General features: G+C 41.2%; 1 protein-coding gene across 1 annotated transcript in view; it reads right to left on the reverse strand.

The window, feature by feature from the left end:
• LOC119898105 (dolichyl-diphosphooligosaccharide--protein glycosyltransferase subunit STT3B-like) overlaps positions 1-16,985 on the reverse strand; it is a 57,408-nt gene extending 40,423 nt beyond the window's left edge. Inside the window, exon 1 of the mRNA XM_038712265.1 lies at positions 16,400-16,985. Coding sequence (XP_038568193.1) covers positions 16,400-16,674 — 275 coding nt within the window. The 5' untranslated portion in view covers positions 16,675-16,985. The remainder of the gene's footprint in view (positions 1-16,399) is intronic.
• Positions 16,986-17,354: the final 369 nt, after the last annotated feature.

The following is a 17,354-nucleotide window of genomic DNA, read 5'->3' on the forward strand; positions in this document are numbered from 1 at the left end:
TACACAAGCCTAGAGTTAAGCAGAGTCTGACTTATTTCAATTAAATCATCTAATTTTCATTACCATTAGCAAATTGTAATGTTATGTAACACAAGGCAAACAAGCTCCTTTGTCTTTTATTGTCAGTGTTCAAACTGGGACAAAGAACGTTTAATCCTAATACATATTTATCAGTGAAAGCCGCAGAGACTCTGTTTGTTGGCACATTAAAACATTAATCAGATGTGAAATCAAGGCAACACCATTATGATAATTTCTAGCTTTGTTGGTACATTTAATCAGGGTACCAACATGTCTTTGATGGGAAGTAAGCTGTGCAGTCACTTCCTTTAATGTGCCGATGTAAGCAGAGGAACATGGGCATGAATATCAAGGAAGTGCAGCAGATGAGCAGGGGAAGGAAATCATCGGTAGTTTTCCACTGCAGCACTGACCACAGCTTTCTCACCTTTTTCTACAGTGCTTCTCTGCTAGGGTTGTGTTTCAAGTTGACTTAAGTGCAATTTATACTACTGCGTCAAAATCGACGGCGTAGCCTCTGCGTAAAAATTCAAAAATTGCACTACACTTCGAGGCGACGCGGACCGTAAGCACAGTGATTGGTCGGCTGGGTAGCCTCGCAATGCCTCCGAGCCGACAGGAAGTGCCCGTGCTTTGAAGTAACTTTTACTAGCGACCAAAACAGCAGCTGTAACACGGTGGATCAATATATTTGAACCGTCACAACCCGAGCGAAATGACTCGTTTCACTATCAGAATGTGATCCACTTGGTGGATAACATTTGAAAAGGCTACACCAGCCGCACGTAGGGCTGGGCGATACCACGATAAACACATTTCATATCATTCGATATCGATAATTATCACGATAAATGTCAAATCATCATTTCTTTAAAGTTTAAAGGCTGATTTTTGCTCCTGTGTGAAAATTGAAGAAACCAGATGGTTAATCATGTGGTTAAACTTTTCTTTACGGTCAGACTGTGACAAACACTTGATGCCAAACAGTGGATCACAAATCTGAGGTAGAACATTCAAAACTATTATGATAATATGTTTTTCAACAAATATGATTAGTAAATCTTTTTTCAGTCCCTTTTTCTCAACAAAATAAATATTTTAATAGAAAAATTAAAGGCTAATTTGTCTGATTCAAATGAATTAAACCAAATATTTATTGACAATATATTAAACATCTATTATATTATATCTATGATATTGAGGGAAATTATGTTGTGATAATTATTACTGTTTTATTGCCCAGCCCTAGCCGCACATTTTTTTTTTTTACCCCCATTCCCGTTAGCGGGATAAAATGTGATACAAGTGAGAAATATGCTCTGTAAATGCTCTGTATTTGTATAGCGCCTTTCTAGTCTTTGACCACTCAAAGTGCTTTTACACTACATTCAACATTCACACGCATTCATTCATTGAGCCTAAGTGCTCAAACAGAAACTAACATTCACACACATATGAAAAACATAAATCAGACAGCCATTAAACCCTCGTCTAACTAAAAGCCTGTTTGAATAAGAGTCTTCAATTGCTTTTTAAATGAAATCAACAGAATTCACACAATGTAGTAATAGAGGCCATGGATTCCACAACCAAGGTGCCACTGCTTGAAATGATTGGTCCCTTCTGGTCTTTAGGTGAGTGTGGGGAACGGCCTCTGACCTGATGGCTTCAGAATGAGAGTGTGAAGCCGTATCAAGTCAGTGATGTACGGAGGAGCTTGCCCGTGCAAGGCTCCAAAAGTAAGGACCAGAATTTTAAATTGAATTCTAAACTTCATGGACTGGTAACCAGCGAAGTGATGCCAAAACAGGTGTAATGTGCGCTCCTTTGTTAATGTGAGTTAGAAGCCTTGCAGCAGTGTTCTGAACAGCCTGGAGATGGTAAAGCTTCTTCTTATTCAAACAAATAAGAGGAAATAAAAGCATGAATGATCATCTCCTTAATTTGGATATATTTCTCAGTTGAAAGAAAAAAAAGCAGTTTCTAACTAATTGTTTAGAGTGGTCAGTGTTTCCCACAGGATTTTGTGAGACTACGGTGGGTGGACATCGATCCTCTTGAGGAGTCCGGGAGCATGCCCCTCCGGAAGAAAAACACGTACATTAAAGTTAAGTGCATTAATTTGGTGCATTTTAAAAGCAAAATAAAGAGGCTAGCTCTATGAAGAACTTTGCAGTCTTGTTAACAAGTTTGTATCCTAGTAAACAATTTGATCATAAACACACTGTGTAGATATAAATGGTGATGAAACAGCAAAAAAGTCAACTGATGTATTTAATGTTTTTCCTGCAACCCTGAATCAAATAATTATTTGGAAGTAATTTCCATTTTATTTTTAATGGACACATGTAAGATGTTTTATACTTCCTGAGAACATAATCCAATTAATCTTATTCCCATACATGTTGTGTTAACACCTTATTTTGAAAACCAGACTTTGTCACATGTGTATCCTCGCGCTATATTCACCATGTCCGAAGCAATTTCATAAATTATATTGTATGTTGTGCTCGTATCGTACAATTAAGACTTAACAGCCTCTCTTCAGGTAAGACTCTCATACTGTAACACTTTGTAAAGAGAGAAAATGACAGACTAAAGCCGTTAACCCTGCCTGACAGCTCGCTCTGCTCCTTTTAACTGTATTTACCATAAAGGCTCTAATACGCGTGCACTCCAAATTTAGCAGCTAGCATGATCTCGTTCTCACAAACGAGTGACAGTGGAAACACTGTTAAAGTTACCGTAATTACCTCAAAGGAAAAGTGGTTGTCTCGAGTCGGATGCCAAAGTGTGTGAGCATGTGAGTTTATAGCAGCAGGGATCAGCGGCACCGTCTTTAATTTTAACATATTTTTAGTTCATTTTGAAACTATGGCGGAACAAAATAGACTGTGGTGGGGCACCATCAGATCAACATTCATGCCACGTTCATGTGCTGAATTGCATCTTGAGAACTCGTAGCGTTAATTTCTGGAGATGTGCACAAAGGAAGGCAAGATACGCATGTCAGTCATCTGGTGTACGCGATGTCCAGGGCTTAAGTCAATATGCTGCTTAATCTGGGGAATGCTACTTTCAGGGGCGATAATTACTCTTTCAGTCTTATCTGAGTTCAGCAGCAAGAAGTTGTCACTTAACCACAGTTTGATAAAGGTCAAGCAGTTAATTAAAGATGACAGTTTATAAAACTCGGTATCCTTAAACAAGCAGTACAGCTGAATATCATCCCCATAAAAGATAAGATGTAAGAAAGATACATCGCTGAACTGCCTAATTATCTAAGTCCTAGAAGGAAAATATACAGAAGCAAAAGAATAGGTCCCAAGACAGAACCCTGAGGTACCCCACAAGACAACCCTGCAGTTGTTCATATCATATAATTATTATCCATCAGGAAAGTCCCACTGAGCCCATAATGAGAATTTTCACCCAGATTCTTTGTCTTTATAACTGCTCTTTATAATAAACAACAGCTGTTTCATGTGTAGGCTTGCGTCATTTCACATTTCACAAGTTTTCTTGACAAAACGTGGTTTGGAGACCTGCGTCTGGTGGATCAGCCGCTGTCAGCTCGTGTAGTGTATGACCCCCTGTCACCGATCAGTCACGTAGTGTGAACGCCACAACGACCGACTCCCGTCACAAGACGGCAAGTTGTGTAGTGTGAACAGCACGGGCATCGCCTGACGCTGAAAGTCGTGTAATCTGCTCGAGCCTTAAGGGTTTAGAGAAAGACAATTTTGTCAGTTAGATTTCTCCTGAGAAAGCAGATTTCTTAGCTACGTAAATGCGCTTAACCGGGTCTCTGACTGGGTCCTATAGGAAAGTATTGCTGTGACAGCGGGCATTGGGATGAAAGGAAAGATCATAACAAGAGAGAGGCGGAATTCTTGCTGGTTGGTAGGTGATCAAATACTTATGTCATGCAATAAAATGCAAATTAATTATTTATAAATTATACAATGTGATTTTCTGGATTTTTGTTTTAGATTCTGTCTCACAGTTGAAGTGTACCTCTACATGCTTTGTAAGTAGGAAAACCTGCTAAATCAGCAGTGTATCAAATACTTGTTCTCCCCACTGTATAGGTTTCCACTGCTAAACCTTTGACAATAGGCCTGTTTCATTGAACACATTTTGACATTTTCACAGTAGGAAACACAGCTGTGCTACTGAAATTAATTATGGCTGTATTCCATTAATTCAAGTCAAAATGTCTGCCGTGAAAAATGCCAATTTGTAAAACACGGCAGAGAAAAGCTAGTCTCACCACAGAGCACGTCTTCTCACAGTGTCAGCCCAACTGTTCTGTTATGTGTACGTAAGCATTCAAGTTCCAGAAAACATCCAATAAAGCTAAATAAAAAAACATTTCTTTCCAGTGTAGTGTGACCATTTCAAATTAGATCCAAGAAATAATGTAGTCATAGATTGTAAATTTGACCAAGATGGGCCCTTAATTATGAGAAGTCAAATTATATAGCTATGGAACGGAGTGAAGACACCTTCAGTAGGACAGTACAGAGAAGGAAACAGTGAGCAGGAGAGGGACCTGCAGCCAGCCTGCATCTGTTTACTCACCAAATGAACCATGACAAATCCTCACAACTTATACACACAAGAGCCAACAACACTCATTTGATCCCCAACAGAGAGCAAATGGACTCAGATGGTAATAGATGACTTTCTTCAATGTAATGGGACAATCTGCAAGCGCAGCATATTCACTCTGAACTGATGCAGTTTGAAATGCTTGGAATCAAGCAAAGGTCCAACAAACAAGTAGCCTGACAGTGAACCACAGTACAATACATCCTCAATATATTAGAACTGACTCGCTTGATGCCATTTTCTGTGAACCTGGTGGTAATTGGTAATTGGTTTCAGCCAAGAATTTATTTCGGTGCATCCCTACAACCCTGTGTTGTAAAATTATTTAACTTGTACTATGAATTAACGTGTCTCCCAGTGCTACTCATTAGTTCTGTTAAGTCAATATGACTTCTGTTTCGCAGCTCCAGTTCAACTACAACAGGGAAATGCAGATCCAAAAAAAATGGATCTAAATAAGCTTTTACACAATGTGGGCTATTGGTTTGATGACACCGATCACCAATTGGCTACCATAAAACGGTCCAGAATAGGAGCTCAAAGCCAGGTGTAACAAAAAATGTGTTTTATTTTGCATTCCTCACTGGCTGTGGGTCTGTCTTTGGGCCTTATGGGAAAGCAAGAAAGAGCTCTTTGCCTCCTCCTGATGACTGCTAATGAGCCCAACACACAGATACTGTCAGACTCATGTCACCCGAGGAGCATCTGGGATTATGTACATACAGAAAAACAGAATGTGAATAAATGACAAAAAAATAAAATACAAATTTATGCTAATGTAACATTTTGAAAAATGTCTTTGATTGTTTTTCCAGGGTCAACAATAATTTACTATATAAACTACATGTGAATGAGGATGTTGGCTCTGAAGTAAAAACTGTAGTTTTTCTGAAGGCACCGACAGTATTTGACAAGCTTTTGAGGCTTTCATTTCTCAGAATTTGTGTGAAACTGTGACCGACACAGCTGGAAAAGGTACCACTGGCTGAGGGGAACATTTTTTTTAGCTTGTGCATAAATATTTTATCATGCCAACAGACACCGCCATGGTACAAAATTTCACACAAACAAATGTTTGCACACCAATACGCTAAAATACTATTGTTGGACTGACCGTTATATCTGTGCATGCACATTTAAGACATCAAACAAACCCAAATTAATTCAATTTTCCCACACATCTGCGAGTAGTAGATATTGTTGAGGAAAGGTAATGAATTGGACAGGTGCTCTGCAGCAGACTGTATATATTTAAACACTTGAAATCTGTCAATAATGGGTTAGGACATGGAGGTGTTCAGTAGACAAAGTTAAATGATTATCCATAAATACAGAAATAAAAAAAGAATACATTGTGTTTAAACATACTGTTGTACTGAGTGCTTCACTTATCATGCAAGTCATCCACAGATTTAATTCACAACCACTGCAGGAGGCAAGACACGGAGTAGAAAGTGTAGTCTAGTCTAAGTATTGTGGGCGGAAGTAAAAATACAGCATAAGCACTCACATTTTAAATGTGTCTGTGGTGTCTGCATAAAGAGAGACTTTGCAAGGAAAGCAGCGCATCTACTCAGTGCCTCTATACTGTCATTAGAAAAGACTGCAGAAACTAATGTGTTAGCAGTATGGGGGCATGGTGCCAGAAGAAGCTGTTCAAAGCATGAGGAAATCAAAGCAGAAAAATGCTATTATCCTACAAGAAGAACTTGTTAAAGTGGCCATTCACCAAATTTTAAGCTTCATATTCAAATCATCTGAAGTTTTGGTATGAGTTCAAAAAAGCTCAACCACAGTAAGAAAGTCTTTTCTCCATGTTATGTCTTACTGTAGATGCCAAATGGATCTTTGCCTGAAAACAAACTGCATAGCATTTTATTTCAATTCAGATGGGAGCATCCCTAATGCATAAACTGATCTGCTATGGACTAGGGATGGGAAATGATTTTTGAGTAGTCATTAAAATTATTTGAAAAAAAAGGGAAAAAAAGGAAATAGTTGGTCAGACAGCGCCTGGTAGTAAAGCATCCTTAAAAGCAACGTATGTGTTGCACGTTCAGTTCAGCGCTGAGAGATGGCCTAGATGCTCAGGTTGCAGCATAAACATGTTAAGGTCGTGTTCACCTCTGCAGAGGAAATAAAAGTTCCTGTCCTATTTGAAGTAAGGGTCAAGGAAAAAAATATATATAAATCCTACACTTGTCATAATCCAACTCAGTAGCGATCATTAGACCCTCCAGCAAACAAAGAATAATTTTAGCTATTTGTTGCACCTCATAAGTCACATGGCCTTTTCATGCCCTGTGCCTGATATCACCTTATTATCAAAATCCAGGACCTTTAAGACACAACCGTAAAAGACAGTTTAGTAACAATTTTGCCTGAGTTAAAAACTATTACTTGCTCTGCTTTACAAGGTCATGAAGGTTGCCTCCAATCTGAGAGCAGTTCATTGAGAAGCAACTACTGCCTTAGCATCTTTGATGTCAGCAGGGTCAGACCACACACTGAGACAATTCTCCGAGAGACATAAAGAGAAGCCAATTAGATGCTGACAGGGGTAAACACAGCAAAGCAGGAGGAGAGCAGGGAGGTCTAAGAGGTGAGGGTGGTGGGGTGAATGGAAAACAAGCTGACATTCAGGAGGTGTGTGTGTGTGTGTGTGTGTGTGTGTGTGTGTGTGTGTCTAGCCTAGTTCTAGAGCTGGCGGTGAACCAACGGCTGGCTGTATATAGAGGAAGCTGAGTGAGCCTAACTATGTTAAAGTGTAGAGTAAGAGTGTCCCATATAATATTGTTCACGATAATACCAGCTTATTTTTAATAGGATACAAAAAAAATCCTATTAAAAAGCTGGACCCTACATACAGCATCCCTAAATTTTTCAATGACATGTTTGAAGAATGTCATGGTAAAGTAGCAGCCTCCCATGCAGAGAATACTACGCCTTGTCCACGGACATATGGTCGAGCAGGACTACAGATCCCTATCCAAGCTTGATCCTGCACTACGTTAACAGAATTAGGAAGCTGTGCAGCTCTTGCCTGGTGACGAGCTACACAGGCGAAAATATAGAAAATGCTATGACGCAAATGCTACAACTGATAGTTAGGACAAACTGTCAGAGATATCAAACATAAGTGAGTTACATAACATCCCTGATTAGTGTAATTCTATAATTACTTTCACAAGGATGTTATATAAATGTCAGCTATCCAATATCATACAGGAAATCCATGTGAATATCAGAAATAGGCTTATATCAGATTAAAAAGCACGATGGCAAGGTTACTAAACTCTGACAACACATCAAAATCACTATATTACTGAAATATTAGTTTATTTTCACTAATGGAGATCCAGGTGCATTTATAAATACTTAAAATTGTTAAATGAAGGTAATGTTGCATAGATATTTTAACTGTATTAACAAATAAATAAATTTTGGTGCTAGGCTAAAGTTCAACTAAAATAATTTTTTATAAAAAACACGATATCTAACTGCCAGACATCTCTCTCTCCCTCTGCAGAGAGAAGTATTAAGGACACCAGTGTTGGCAGAGCAGTGGGGAGGTAGAAAAAAGATCAAGTGCTTTTTCTCACAGTTGAAAGAGGCAGCGGGCACTTCAAGATGTTCAAAAAGACATGCCTGCCTCAACAAAAACCTATAACTCTGACACACCTTTACAAGCTTCAGGATCCGCAGAAGGCACAGCAAGGGATGCAAAGAGACCAAAGAAGACTCAAAGCAGCAACTGACAAGACAGGACTGCCTGAAAGAGAGACAACTGAGGCTGAGCTAAGCAGCTACTTACAGCCGCTCACGTGGTGGAAGCTGCACAACGTTAACTTTCCTCGGGTCAGCCGTTTAGCGAAATAAATAAATAAAATAAAATACCTGTGCATCCCAGCCACCAGTGCAGCAGGTCAGCGCTGAAGCTTGCTTTGGAGACTGTGGTGTTGTTTGTGCATGCAAAGCCAGTCTATTTTGTATCATTGATATTTACAATGAAGAAGATTTAAGATTAATGGAAACTATTTTGTTTCAATCACTTTGCATATCTAATACTCTCTTTGGGTTTTGGACTGCTAGACAAAACAAGTAACCTAAAAACATCTCCTTCGGCTGTAGGAAATTATGATGGGGACCCTTTTCAGCATTTTCTGATGTTTTATAGATGGTAATGATTAATCAGTTAATCAAAACAGCAACTGACAGCTGGGTCAATAGTTTGTTAAACCCCTATTTGCTTTACAATGTCCAAAAAAAAAAAAAAAGAGTGACAAATGCAAACCCCAGATGTATAAGTGATATCTTATATTGTATGTATTATCTGTAAACTCTCAGCTGGTCAACTAGTTAAACCACTTCACTTAGGTAGTGCACTTTAAGCTGGAGGCAACTCAGGAAACAGCCTACCAAAGAAAACTGGGGTGACATCACATAAACCAAAAAGGCAAAAAGAACAACACTGAAAAACAAGAGACATGATCAGGGAATGTCTGACAAGAACGCGAGAGTTTATTGCACAGCTGTTTCATCATCACAATCTGTCAGTATGCTCATACAGTACTGGTATTTTGGGACAAATCTAGCTCTAGGGTTACTATCCTCCACAGAAGTGCCACAGCAGATCACAGCCCTACTTGCAAATGGGCACGTGCCACACACACACACACACACACACACACACACACACACACGAAAAAGCACTGCTGGAAAAGTACACAGCTCCACCTGCAACCATGCCACCATGCAGATACTGCAACGTTAACAGATGCACAACCTGATAAACTGTGATAACTGCATCTACTTCCTCTGACTGCAGATAGAATAAAACTGCTGAATGTGAAGGGAAGCTCTTTCTGTCACCTTCCTCTAATGAAATACATTTACATGAGTAAAATAATTTCACCCTCCCATCTGAATGATAGCTTAAAATGACTCATCCCCATTCTGGATGTTGCATAATGAAACACCAGAATTAGTATTATGTAAGCTGAATAAAGGGGATCGTCCACATGTACACGGTGGGAAGGATTTCCTGGTGAAAAACAAATTACTGTGACAGAATTGGCCTTCAAAGCTCGAACATGTTTTAATGACACTTTTCTGATGTTCGTGCCACAGCAGCTGAATTAGCACACAGGGGAAGATGTTCTATTATGCAAAGGGAGGTGGTGATGTGGAAAGTAATTACTAATCCGTCACCTCCTGATGGTACCAGTGTCGGCTTCGCTTGAGTTTAGAAGCAGCAGCTCTGCAATCGTTGACAGTCAGTCCGTACATAGAGGTCAATATAATTTTAAAGGTTTCTAATTTAAAACATAAAAATCTATAAAAATAAATAAATTAAAAAAAAAAAAGGAGAAGAATCGCTACACTACGTTGTTTTTGCACTGCACATCCAAGAGATCACTCGCACACTGGGTCCAACACTGGGCCATACCATGCACCAAAAGGACCTTTCAGGGGAAACCCATATTATATTATTTCCCACAGTAAATAATTAGAACAGAAATAAACCGAGATCTGTGTGCGTTGATCAAATATAACCAGGTAGCATAGTTTTTTTATAAAAATGTTGTACACTACAAACAAATAGAAACCCCTCTGCTTTAACATTCTGGCAGTAAGTACAAGACTTCAATTTCAAAGTATTGATTTTTCCTGAAAAACACATGGGCTTTTAAAAAAAAAGAGCTGATCATTTCAAACGTAATTTCACCTGAAATGTCTCCACACATCCAAAAGTCGTCTCTCAATAACTGCACTAACACAATCCTGACTGCAGTTCACGGTAAACAGGCGAACACAGCTCATAATATGCTGCCAGTAATGCAAAGTGAGAGAGGAACAATGTTGTAAACGCAGACAAGCTGCTGGTCAAGACACATGCAACAAACCACATTTTTATCTAATTGCCACTGATGTATTTAATCCAAGTAAAGATACATTCTCAGGTTTAATTTTTCAATGAGTCATTAAAAAATACAACCTTTGTAAAACCGACAAAGAAGAGTTAATAAATTGTGGTAGTGAACTGGGCTACATTATATTGTGTGTGTTGAAGAACTATTGAGAGTCAGGTTCAGTTGTGATGAATAGGTTTCAGAGACTGATGAAGACTTAACATATTGTTTATTGAGCCCGGCTGAGGAGATACACTGATGTGAATGTGAACGCTCCGTACTTGTATAGCGCCTTTCTAGTCTTTTCGACCATCAAAGTGCTTTTACACTACATCTGCATTCACCAGTCACACACATTCATTCACTGGAGGAACAGCCGCCAGAGGCAATTCGGGGTTCAGTATCTTGCCCAAGGACACTTCGACATGCAGCCTGGAGGAGCCGGGGGTTGAACCGCCGACCTTCCAATTAACGGGCAACCCGCTCTACCGCTCTCCTGAGCCACTGCCGCCCCCTACAACATGTGAACAAACAAATGCCAGCAAGCACTAACGTCTTTTGGTCCCTTTTATGTTTCTGTCTTTCCCCTTGTGCCTGTAGGTTTCCCTTTAAGATCATCTTTAACTGGCCTTAACCTAGAACAACAAATCTATCTTAGACTCCAATGCTACGTCATATTGGAATCTATTACTACCCACGAGTTGGACTATAATCTGTGGAGCCAGTAAGTTCTTGTAAACATTCTTGTAGGACTCAACCTTGGCAGATTCCCTGAGAATACCGATATCTGCAAGCCTGACGCCTGAGCTGCTGTCTCTACCTGATCAGTCTAACTGTAGTCTCCCCAACAAGGATAGTTACACTTGTGGGGTCAGCTAATGACCCCAAGTTAGAATAGTTAGAATATTCTATATGGAAGTGGAAAAATATCAGAAAAACCTTTCGATTTAATGCCATTTCAACACACCGCCACCAAGTGCGGCTGCAATTTCTATAAAGTTGATTCAACTCCTCTCCTATGATTGCACAGTGACAGATGGAACAGTGATTTTTCTCATAATGGTGATAGGGCAGCACATCCCAGAGCGGAACAGACACTTAAATCCTGTTTGTTTATTCAGATAAACTCATAAACATTTAAGGTTATTATACATAATAATAATAATAATAATAATGTGTTCTTTCCATTAATATGGTGCATCATTCCCAGGAAATGAAGACTGAGAGAACGAATTACTGAAAGTAGTAGCAGTGATGACGGTAATGAGCTCGGCTCTGTGGTAGGCATCATGTTACTGCAGTAATGCAGCAACAGGCCCAGCCCTTCTGTCAACAACTGAACATTATAAGCCTCATAAAGGGCTGTTCTGTATGATTGAATTTCATTGTGTGTGTGTGGGGGGGGGGGGGGGGGGGGGCTATTTTGGGGGTCATTCTGTGTCAGACCAAAAACCTAAACTCAAATATGGCCGGAGTAAAGCACAAGGTTGCAGCCACCCACTGGCTCTGTGAGAGTGTCCGTCCGCTGGTGTGATGCCCGTTACTGGCAGACAGCAGGACAGAACATTTCCTATACTGCTCAGTGAAAGCCATGGTGTCTGGCGGAGTCACTCACTGCCGCTAAAGAATCAGGTTTCAGGTGGACCGACTTAGTCTGGCAACAGAGCTGGCTAGAGGCACAAACTGGCATGACCCCTGTGAGCGAGCAGAGCGCACCGCTGAAAGCACCTAGTCGGACACAGCAGGACAGTACTTGCTCTCATGAATCATCGGCCAAAATCCAGACATAGCCTTGTGCTGCACTGCTGATTTGGATCCATTTTTTTGTTTTACGCAGTGGTTCTGAGGCAGGGAAAATACAGGAATGTCCTGTAATTTACTCCATCATTTGACCTTAACAGCAGTGAAGAGATGAAATGATTTAGCAGAAACAAGTGAGGAAAGAATCAGATCTGAAGAGGCAGCCAGTGTAAATGAAGCTAAATGTGGGATCTGCTTTCCTATTCTGTTTCAAGCAGGCACTTTTCATTTCTCCTCCCTTTTTTATTTTCACCTTCAAAAGCACCTTTTCCTCGCACAAAACACAGAGGAAGAATTTGATATTTTCAGACAGATGTACCACAGCAACGCAACCTGGGTCTAATACCTGTTCATTACAGAACACAAAACCTGATCCTCTTCTCTTCTGTGAGTGCCGTGTAATGGCACAACTGATAGTCCACTCTGTAGCCTGGGTGCAACAACAGTGCACACTTTATCACATCTATTCTCAATAAACATAAGGCCAATTTTCCATTTGTGCACGAGAGAAGAAAGACAGAACAGAATTCTCGTCTTAGACTGGATCCATTGTAATGTTTGCTTTTTACCTCTAAAGATCACAAGGTCCTTTTCAAATCACTTTGCAACCATGGCTAGGTACAGAAATATTTTGAGACTAGTGTCGGTACTAATGTTGTGTTTGATAGCTTTTTAACTGAATATGAATCGAGTAGAATCTGCTTTTCCAACGCATTTAGGTTCAGTTTCCAATACTTGTGACTCAAACTAAAAAGATAAGATATCTCAGTAGGACACTAGAGCGATGCTTCTAACGTGGCTGATAACCGCTGCATAAGATTCAGTTGACATCTGTACTTTTTGTTGGCTGAGAAGGCAGAAACACTACAGTCATGACTGTCAGCCAACTTTATGTTCACAGTATGCAGCTTCAACCTGGAAATGAGATAAGCAGCAGAAGATACTGTTGATTTAAGTGTGTATCTGACACAGAATAGTTTATTTAAGGTGATAAGCTTAAAATATTCATGTGAATGAAGGTTTTACTGGTATATTTCCCACAAATGAAAAATTTATTTATACTCACATTAAAACAGAAAACAGCAGAGTGTGATGTTGGTCTCTTTGAAAGTTACCTACGGCATTCATGTTAATTAGTTGACAGCTGACAAAATCTTCTGCCAGCAAAATGTTTCATTTAAAATGCCAAAAGCAACGGTCAGCAGCACAAGTGATTTGTCACAACACAAGCATCCATATAAGAACTTTGTCTAATGAATATACCATTAAATCATGAATTACACGCTCAAAAAATTAGCAAAAAAGAACAAATCTGACCAGACATTCAGTGCCAGCTTTCTGTACTTTTCCATGTTCTATACACATTTTGGTCACTAACAAAATAGTACTGAGGTTCGACATCCAGTCCTACAGATCATCTTGGTTACTTGAGATGTGAAGCAGATATGACGACAATGCTAACAAAAAGAAGAATGACTTCATTACTGCATTGATATCAACTAGACACCAAGTGACACTAATTGCACTAAAAAAAAGTTCTATATACACCATTATTCTATGAGCTGGAGCTTTGAGCACAAGATGACAGGTAGCTCAGACGCTGTCTCCTTGCCAGACCTCACTCTGAGGGAGGTCCAGCTCTCTAGCTAGCAACCTTTAGTGCATCAGACACAGACATAAGTACTAATGGAGCTGGGGATTTTTTTTCTTTCTGATGCTGTTCCGTGCCTGATTAATACAGCCCAAACTCAAAGCATAACATCTATGAGGCCGGCTGCCTGTCGCCAGTCCCGACCCGCTTTGCTGTCAGATCTAATAAGCGCGATCTAGTACTTCTGAAGGGAAAAAAAAGATTATTAACTAGCCACATCAAAAGGACGTATTAGAGAGTGTGCGAGAGGGAGAGAGGGCGCAAACAGGGTAGCAGTGGGGTGACACGACTGTTCGCTCTCCTGCGATCCTCTTTTAAAGATAAGCTCCAGAATGACGACAACCTCACAGTGAGGTTGTGGGATTGAGGGAACCGCCGTCAAACAGTGATTGGAAAAGGTTGGAATCCAAGCTGCTTTCATCCTCCTGAATGCCCGACAACCTTGAAGTTTCTTTAGTATGACCTCTGAAGAAAAGAAAATGTGACTCCTTCCCCACAAATAAAATGTCTGTTTGACAGAAAGACAGCAGGTTCAAACTCAAGCCTGTGGTACATTTACAACAGTCAAAGACGAGCTACTTCCTCTTCACAAATCCACACACACACACACACACACACTCCAGGGGTTTCCCCTCCAACACATGAGGCGAGGAAGATTGTTAACGCCTGCCTAAGACATTCAAATCACTATTTGAAAACTGATTTATTACCTTTGATCTAAAAATCAATTGGTGCATTCTGTAATGCAATTCAAAAATGTATGACTGATTTTAATACATTAAGCAGGTGTTAAATGTAGAACAAATATTACCTGATCTTTAACATATTGCATCATCTGCTCATTTCCTGCAGGGTATAACCCTCCACCACAGCAGGTCTCACACATGTCTCCTCAGCCATCCAAACATCTAGTTTACATAATGCTGCCACTCTGATAGCAAAGCGAGAATCATAGAACAATGAAGTAGTGTATGAATAAATTTCACTCCATGTCGTGCCATATTAGGCTTTTAGACAGTGACACACCGAAACTGAGGGATTCTCGCCCAGCCAAAGCTCTCAAGCCTCCTCTTTTATTCAGCAGACAGACGTGAAGCTGGCAGTTTTAATCCCCACTGCTGGTCTCAGAATAATCATTAAATGCTTTCACTGATGCAATGCAAGCTTGTGCCATGCAACAGTCCCTTGGAGTACAAATAAAAGGCTTGGACAATTTCTGGCAAAAGCCAAGCTGGTAGAGGTTTTGAAATGAAATACAAACAATATGACGGCAGAGCATCGGCTCTGGTTAGGCAAAGCGCTGGCCTGTGTAATCTGGTAAGCTTTGAGAAATCATATGTATTGGAAGGGAATGCAGACATGCCTAGTCCAAGAGTCTGATTTTTGTACATCTTCATGCTTATCCTGCGTGACAATAAGTCAGTATTTAGATTCATATGGCTTTGAAAGTCATTTCAGGTGTCAGGGTGCCTAGGCTAGTCAAAGAGTTTAACTAGGCATCCTTACAGCTTGTCTTGACTTGCAGCAAAGTCTGCTAACCTCACTGTCCAACTGTCAGCTGCCGCCTGGCTGCACTAATGTCTGACACAGTGTGAGGAAACCCTTTTCACACTTAAAACCAGCAGCTTGTACCGCAACACGGCCAAAGTACTCAATGCAAGTCTTGCTGAAATGCTCTTACTGCAAGGGTTAAATGAGACTTCCAAAAGCTATCTGAAAGGGAATACTGAAAATTATCATGTAGAATAAGAAGCATGTTGCTTTTCTAAAAGGACAAACAATATTTTATTAAGGATAATATGCTGATGTCCTGCCAAAGCCTGCAGGAATTATGTGCAGGATATGGTATAATTTGCTCCCTGTAAAGTTGCTGAGGCCCATGATGTGCTCCTATTGGAGTATTTGTGTGGCACACAGACTATATTAGACTCTGTAATCAGCAGAGGTGATTAAATACCCGGCGGGTAAACAGAAGAAATCTGTGATAGAAGGACTTCATCCAGTCACCTCGCGGCTGCGTCTTTCCGGGTTCAGCCCGCGTCAGATGAAGCTGTCACCATTGTCCTCATTTACTCTGCTTTGACGACCCCCTCCTCCTCCTCCTCCTCCTCCTCCACTGGCTGGTACAATGCACTAACTAAACTGAGCCCAAATTAAGTGGTGTATTTTTCCCATCAGCTTAATGATCCTGGCGAGATACAGAGAAAACCCAATATGTGCATTTGGAAACAAGGACATTTGTGAATTCAGGCGCGTGACAAGATATGATATTAGAACCGTTCACTTGACATGTTTTAAAACAAACTTCCTCACAGTGCAGCGGGGCTCACTGTCCATTTGTTGCAGCCTATCATGACAAACGGGTCAAACCACCTCGGGGTGTGGAGGGGAACAAACTCACCAGGGGTCAAACTCGTGAATGATGCTCTCGAAGCGAATGACAGCGAAGAGCCTGGAGCTGAAACCGGCCAGCCAGGCCAGGAACAGGATGGTAAAAGACAGCAAGGACTGCCACCCTGCTGGCTGCGACAGGCCGCCGGACAGACCTCCTCCTGCCCCGGCGTTGCTGCCTCTCTCCGCGACCGCCGTGCTGCTGCGTCCGTTCCCCGAGTACGACGCTCCGGAGTTCAGAGAGGATTTGTGTTTGTTGTCGGAAACCGGGTGATGCTCCGCCATATTCTACGTCAGTCCCGTCGTGGCAAGCAAGCGAAGCGAGCTATCTTCTATCACACAGGAATGGAAAGCCCCCCCCCCTTCTTCCTTTTCGCTGCCACGCTCCACTTCCGAAACCACTTGCACTACCTTCCCTGCGCGCCCCGCAACCCCCAAAAACACCGACTGTAAATCCAAACTTTCTAACTTTACTTCCCCACCAACCGCAAAACCAGCTAAATAATCCCGGGGAGTCACATAGCAGCAGGGTTTCGCAGCACACTGGAAGTGACACATGCGTCTCGAGCAAGTTCCTCCTTCCTTCCTTCCTTGGGCTGAAGGGGCGGGAGCTCCTCGTGGAGCAGGAAGAGCTGTTAGCCTCTCACGGAGAGACAGGTACGGCCAAGAGGGACACAGCTCCTGGAGAAACCCAATCCCACGGCAGAGCGAGCTTGACAGACAACGGGAGCGACCAATGACAGGAGAGCACCCTCACCGCTTAAGACGCTCTGGCGCAAGAGAACAGCGAAAGACAGCGCGTGACGGACAGAGGGAAGAGCGTATGGCACGCAAACAGCGCGGGGCGCAGGAGTCACACGAGCCAATGAAATAAATGAATTTCACAGGAACTATTGGATACACTGTGAAAACAAGAGCCAGCGTACATGACCGTGGCTTTATGTCAACTGTAGGCCCAGATTGTG

This window comes from Micropterus salmoides, unplaced genomic scaffold, assembly GCF_014851395.1.
Source record: "Micropterus salmoides isolate LMB-PRFRI ecotype aquatic unplaced genomic scaffold, ASM1485139v1 Ms_hic_scaffold_11, whole genome shotgun sequence".
Classification (NCBI taxonomy): Eukaryota; Metazoa; Chordata; class Actinopteri; order Centrarchiformes; family Centrarchidae; genus Micropterus; species Micropterus salmoides.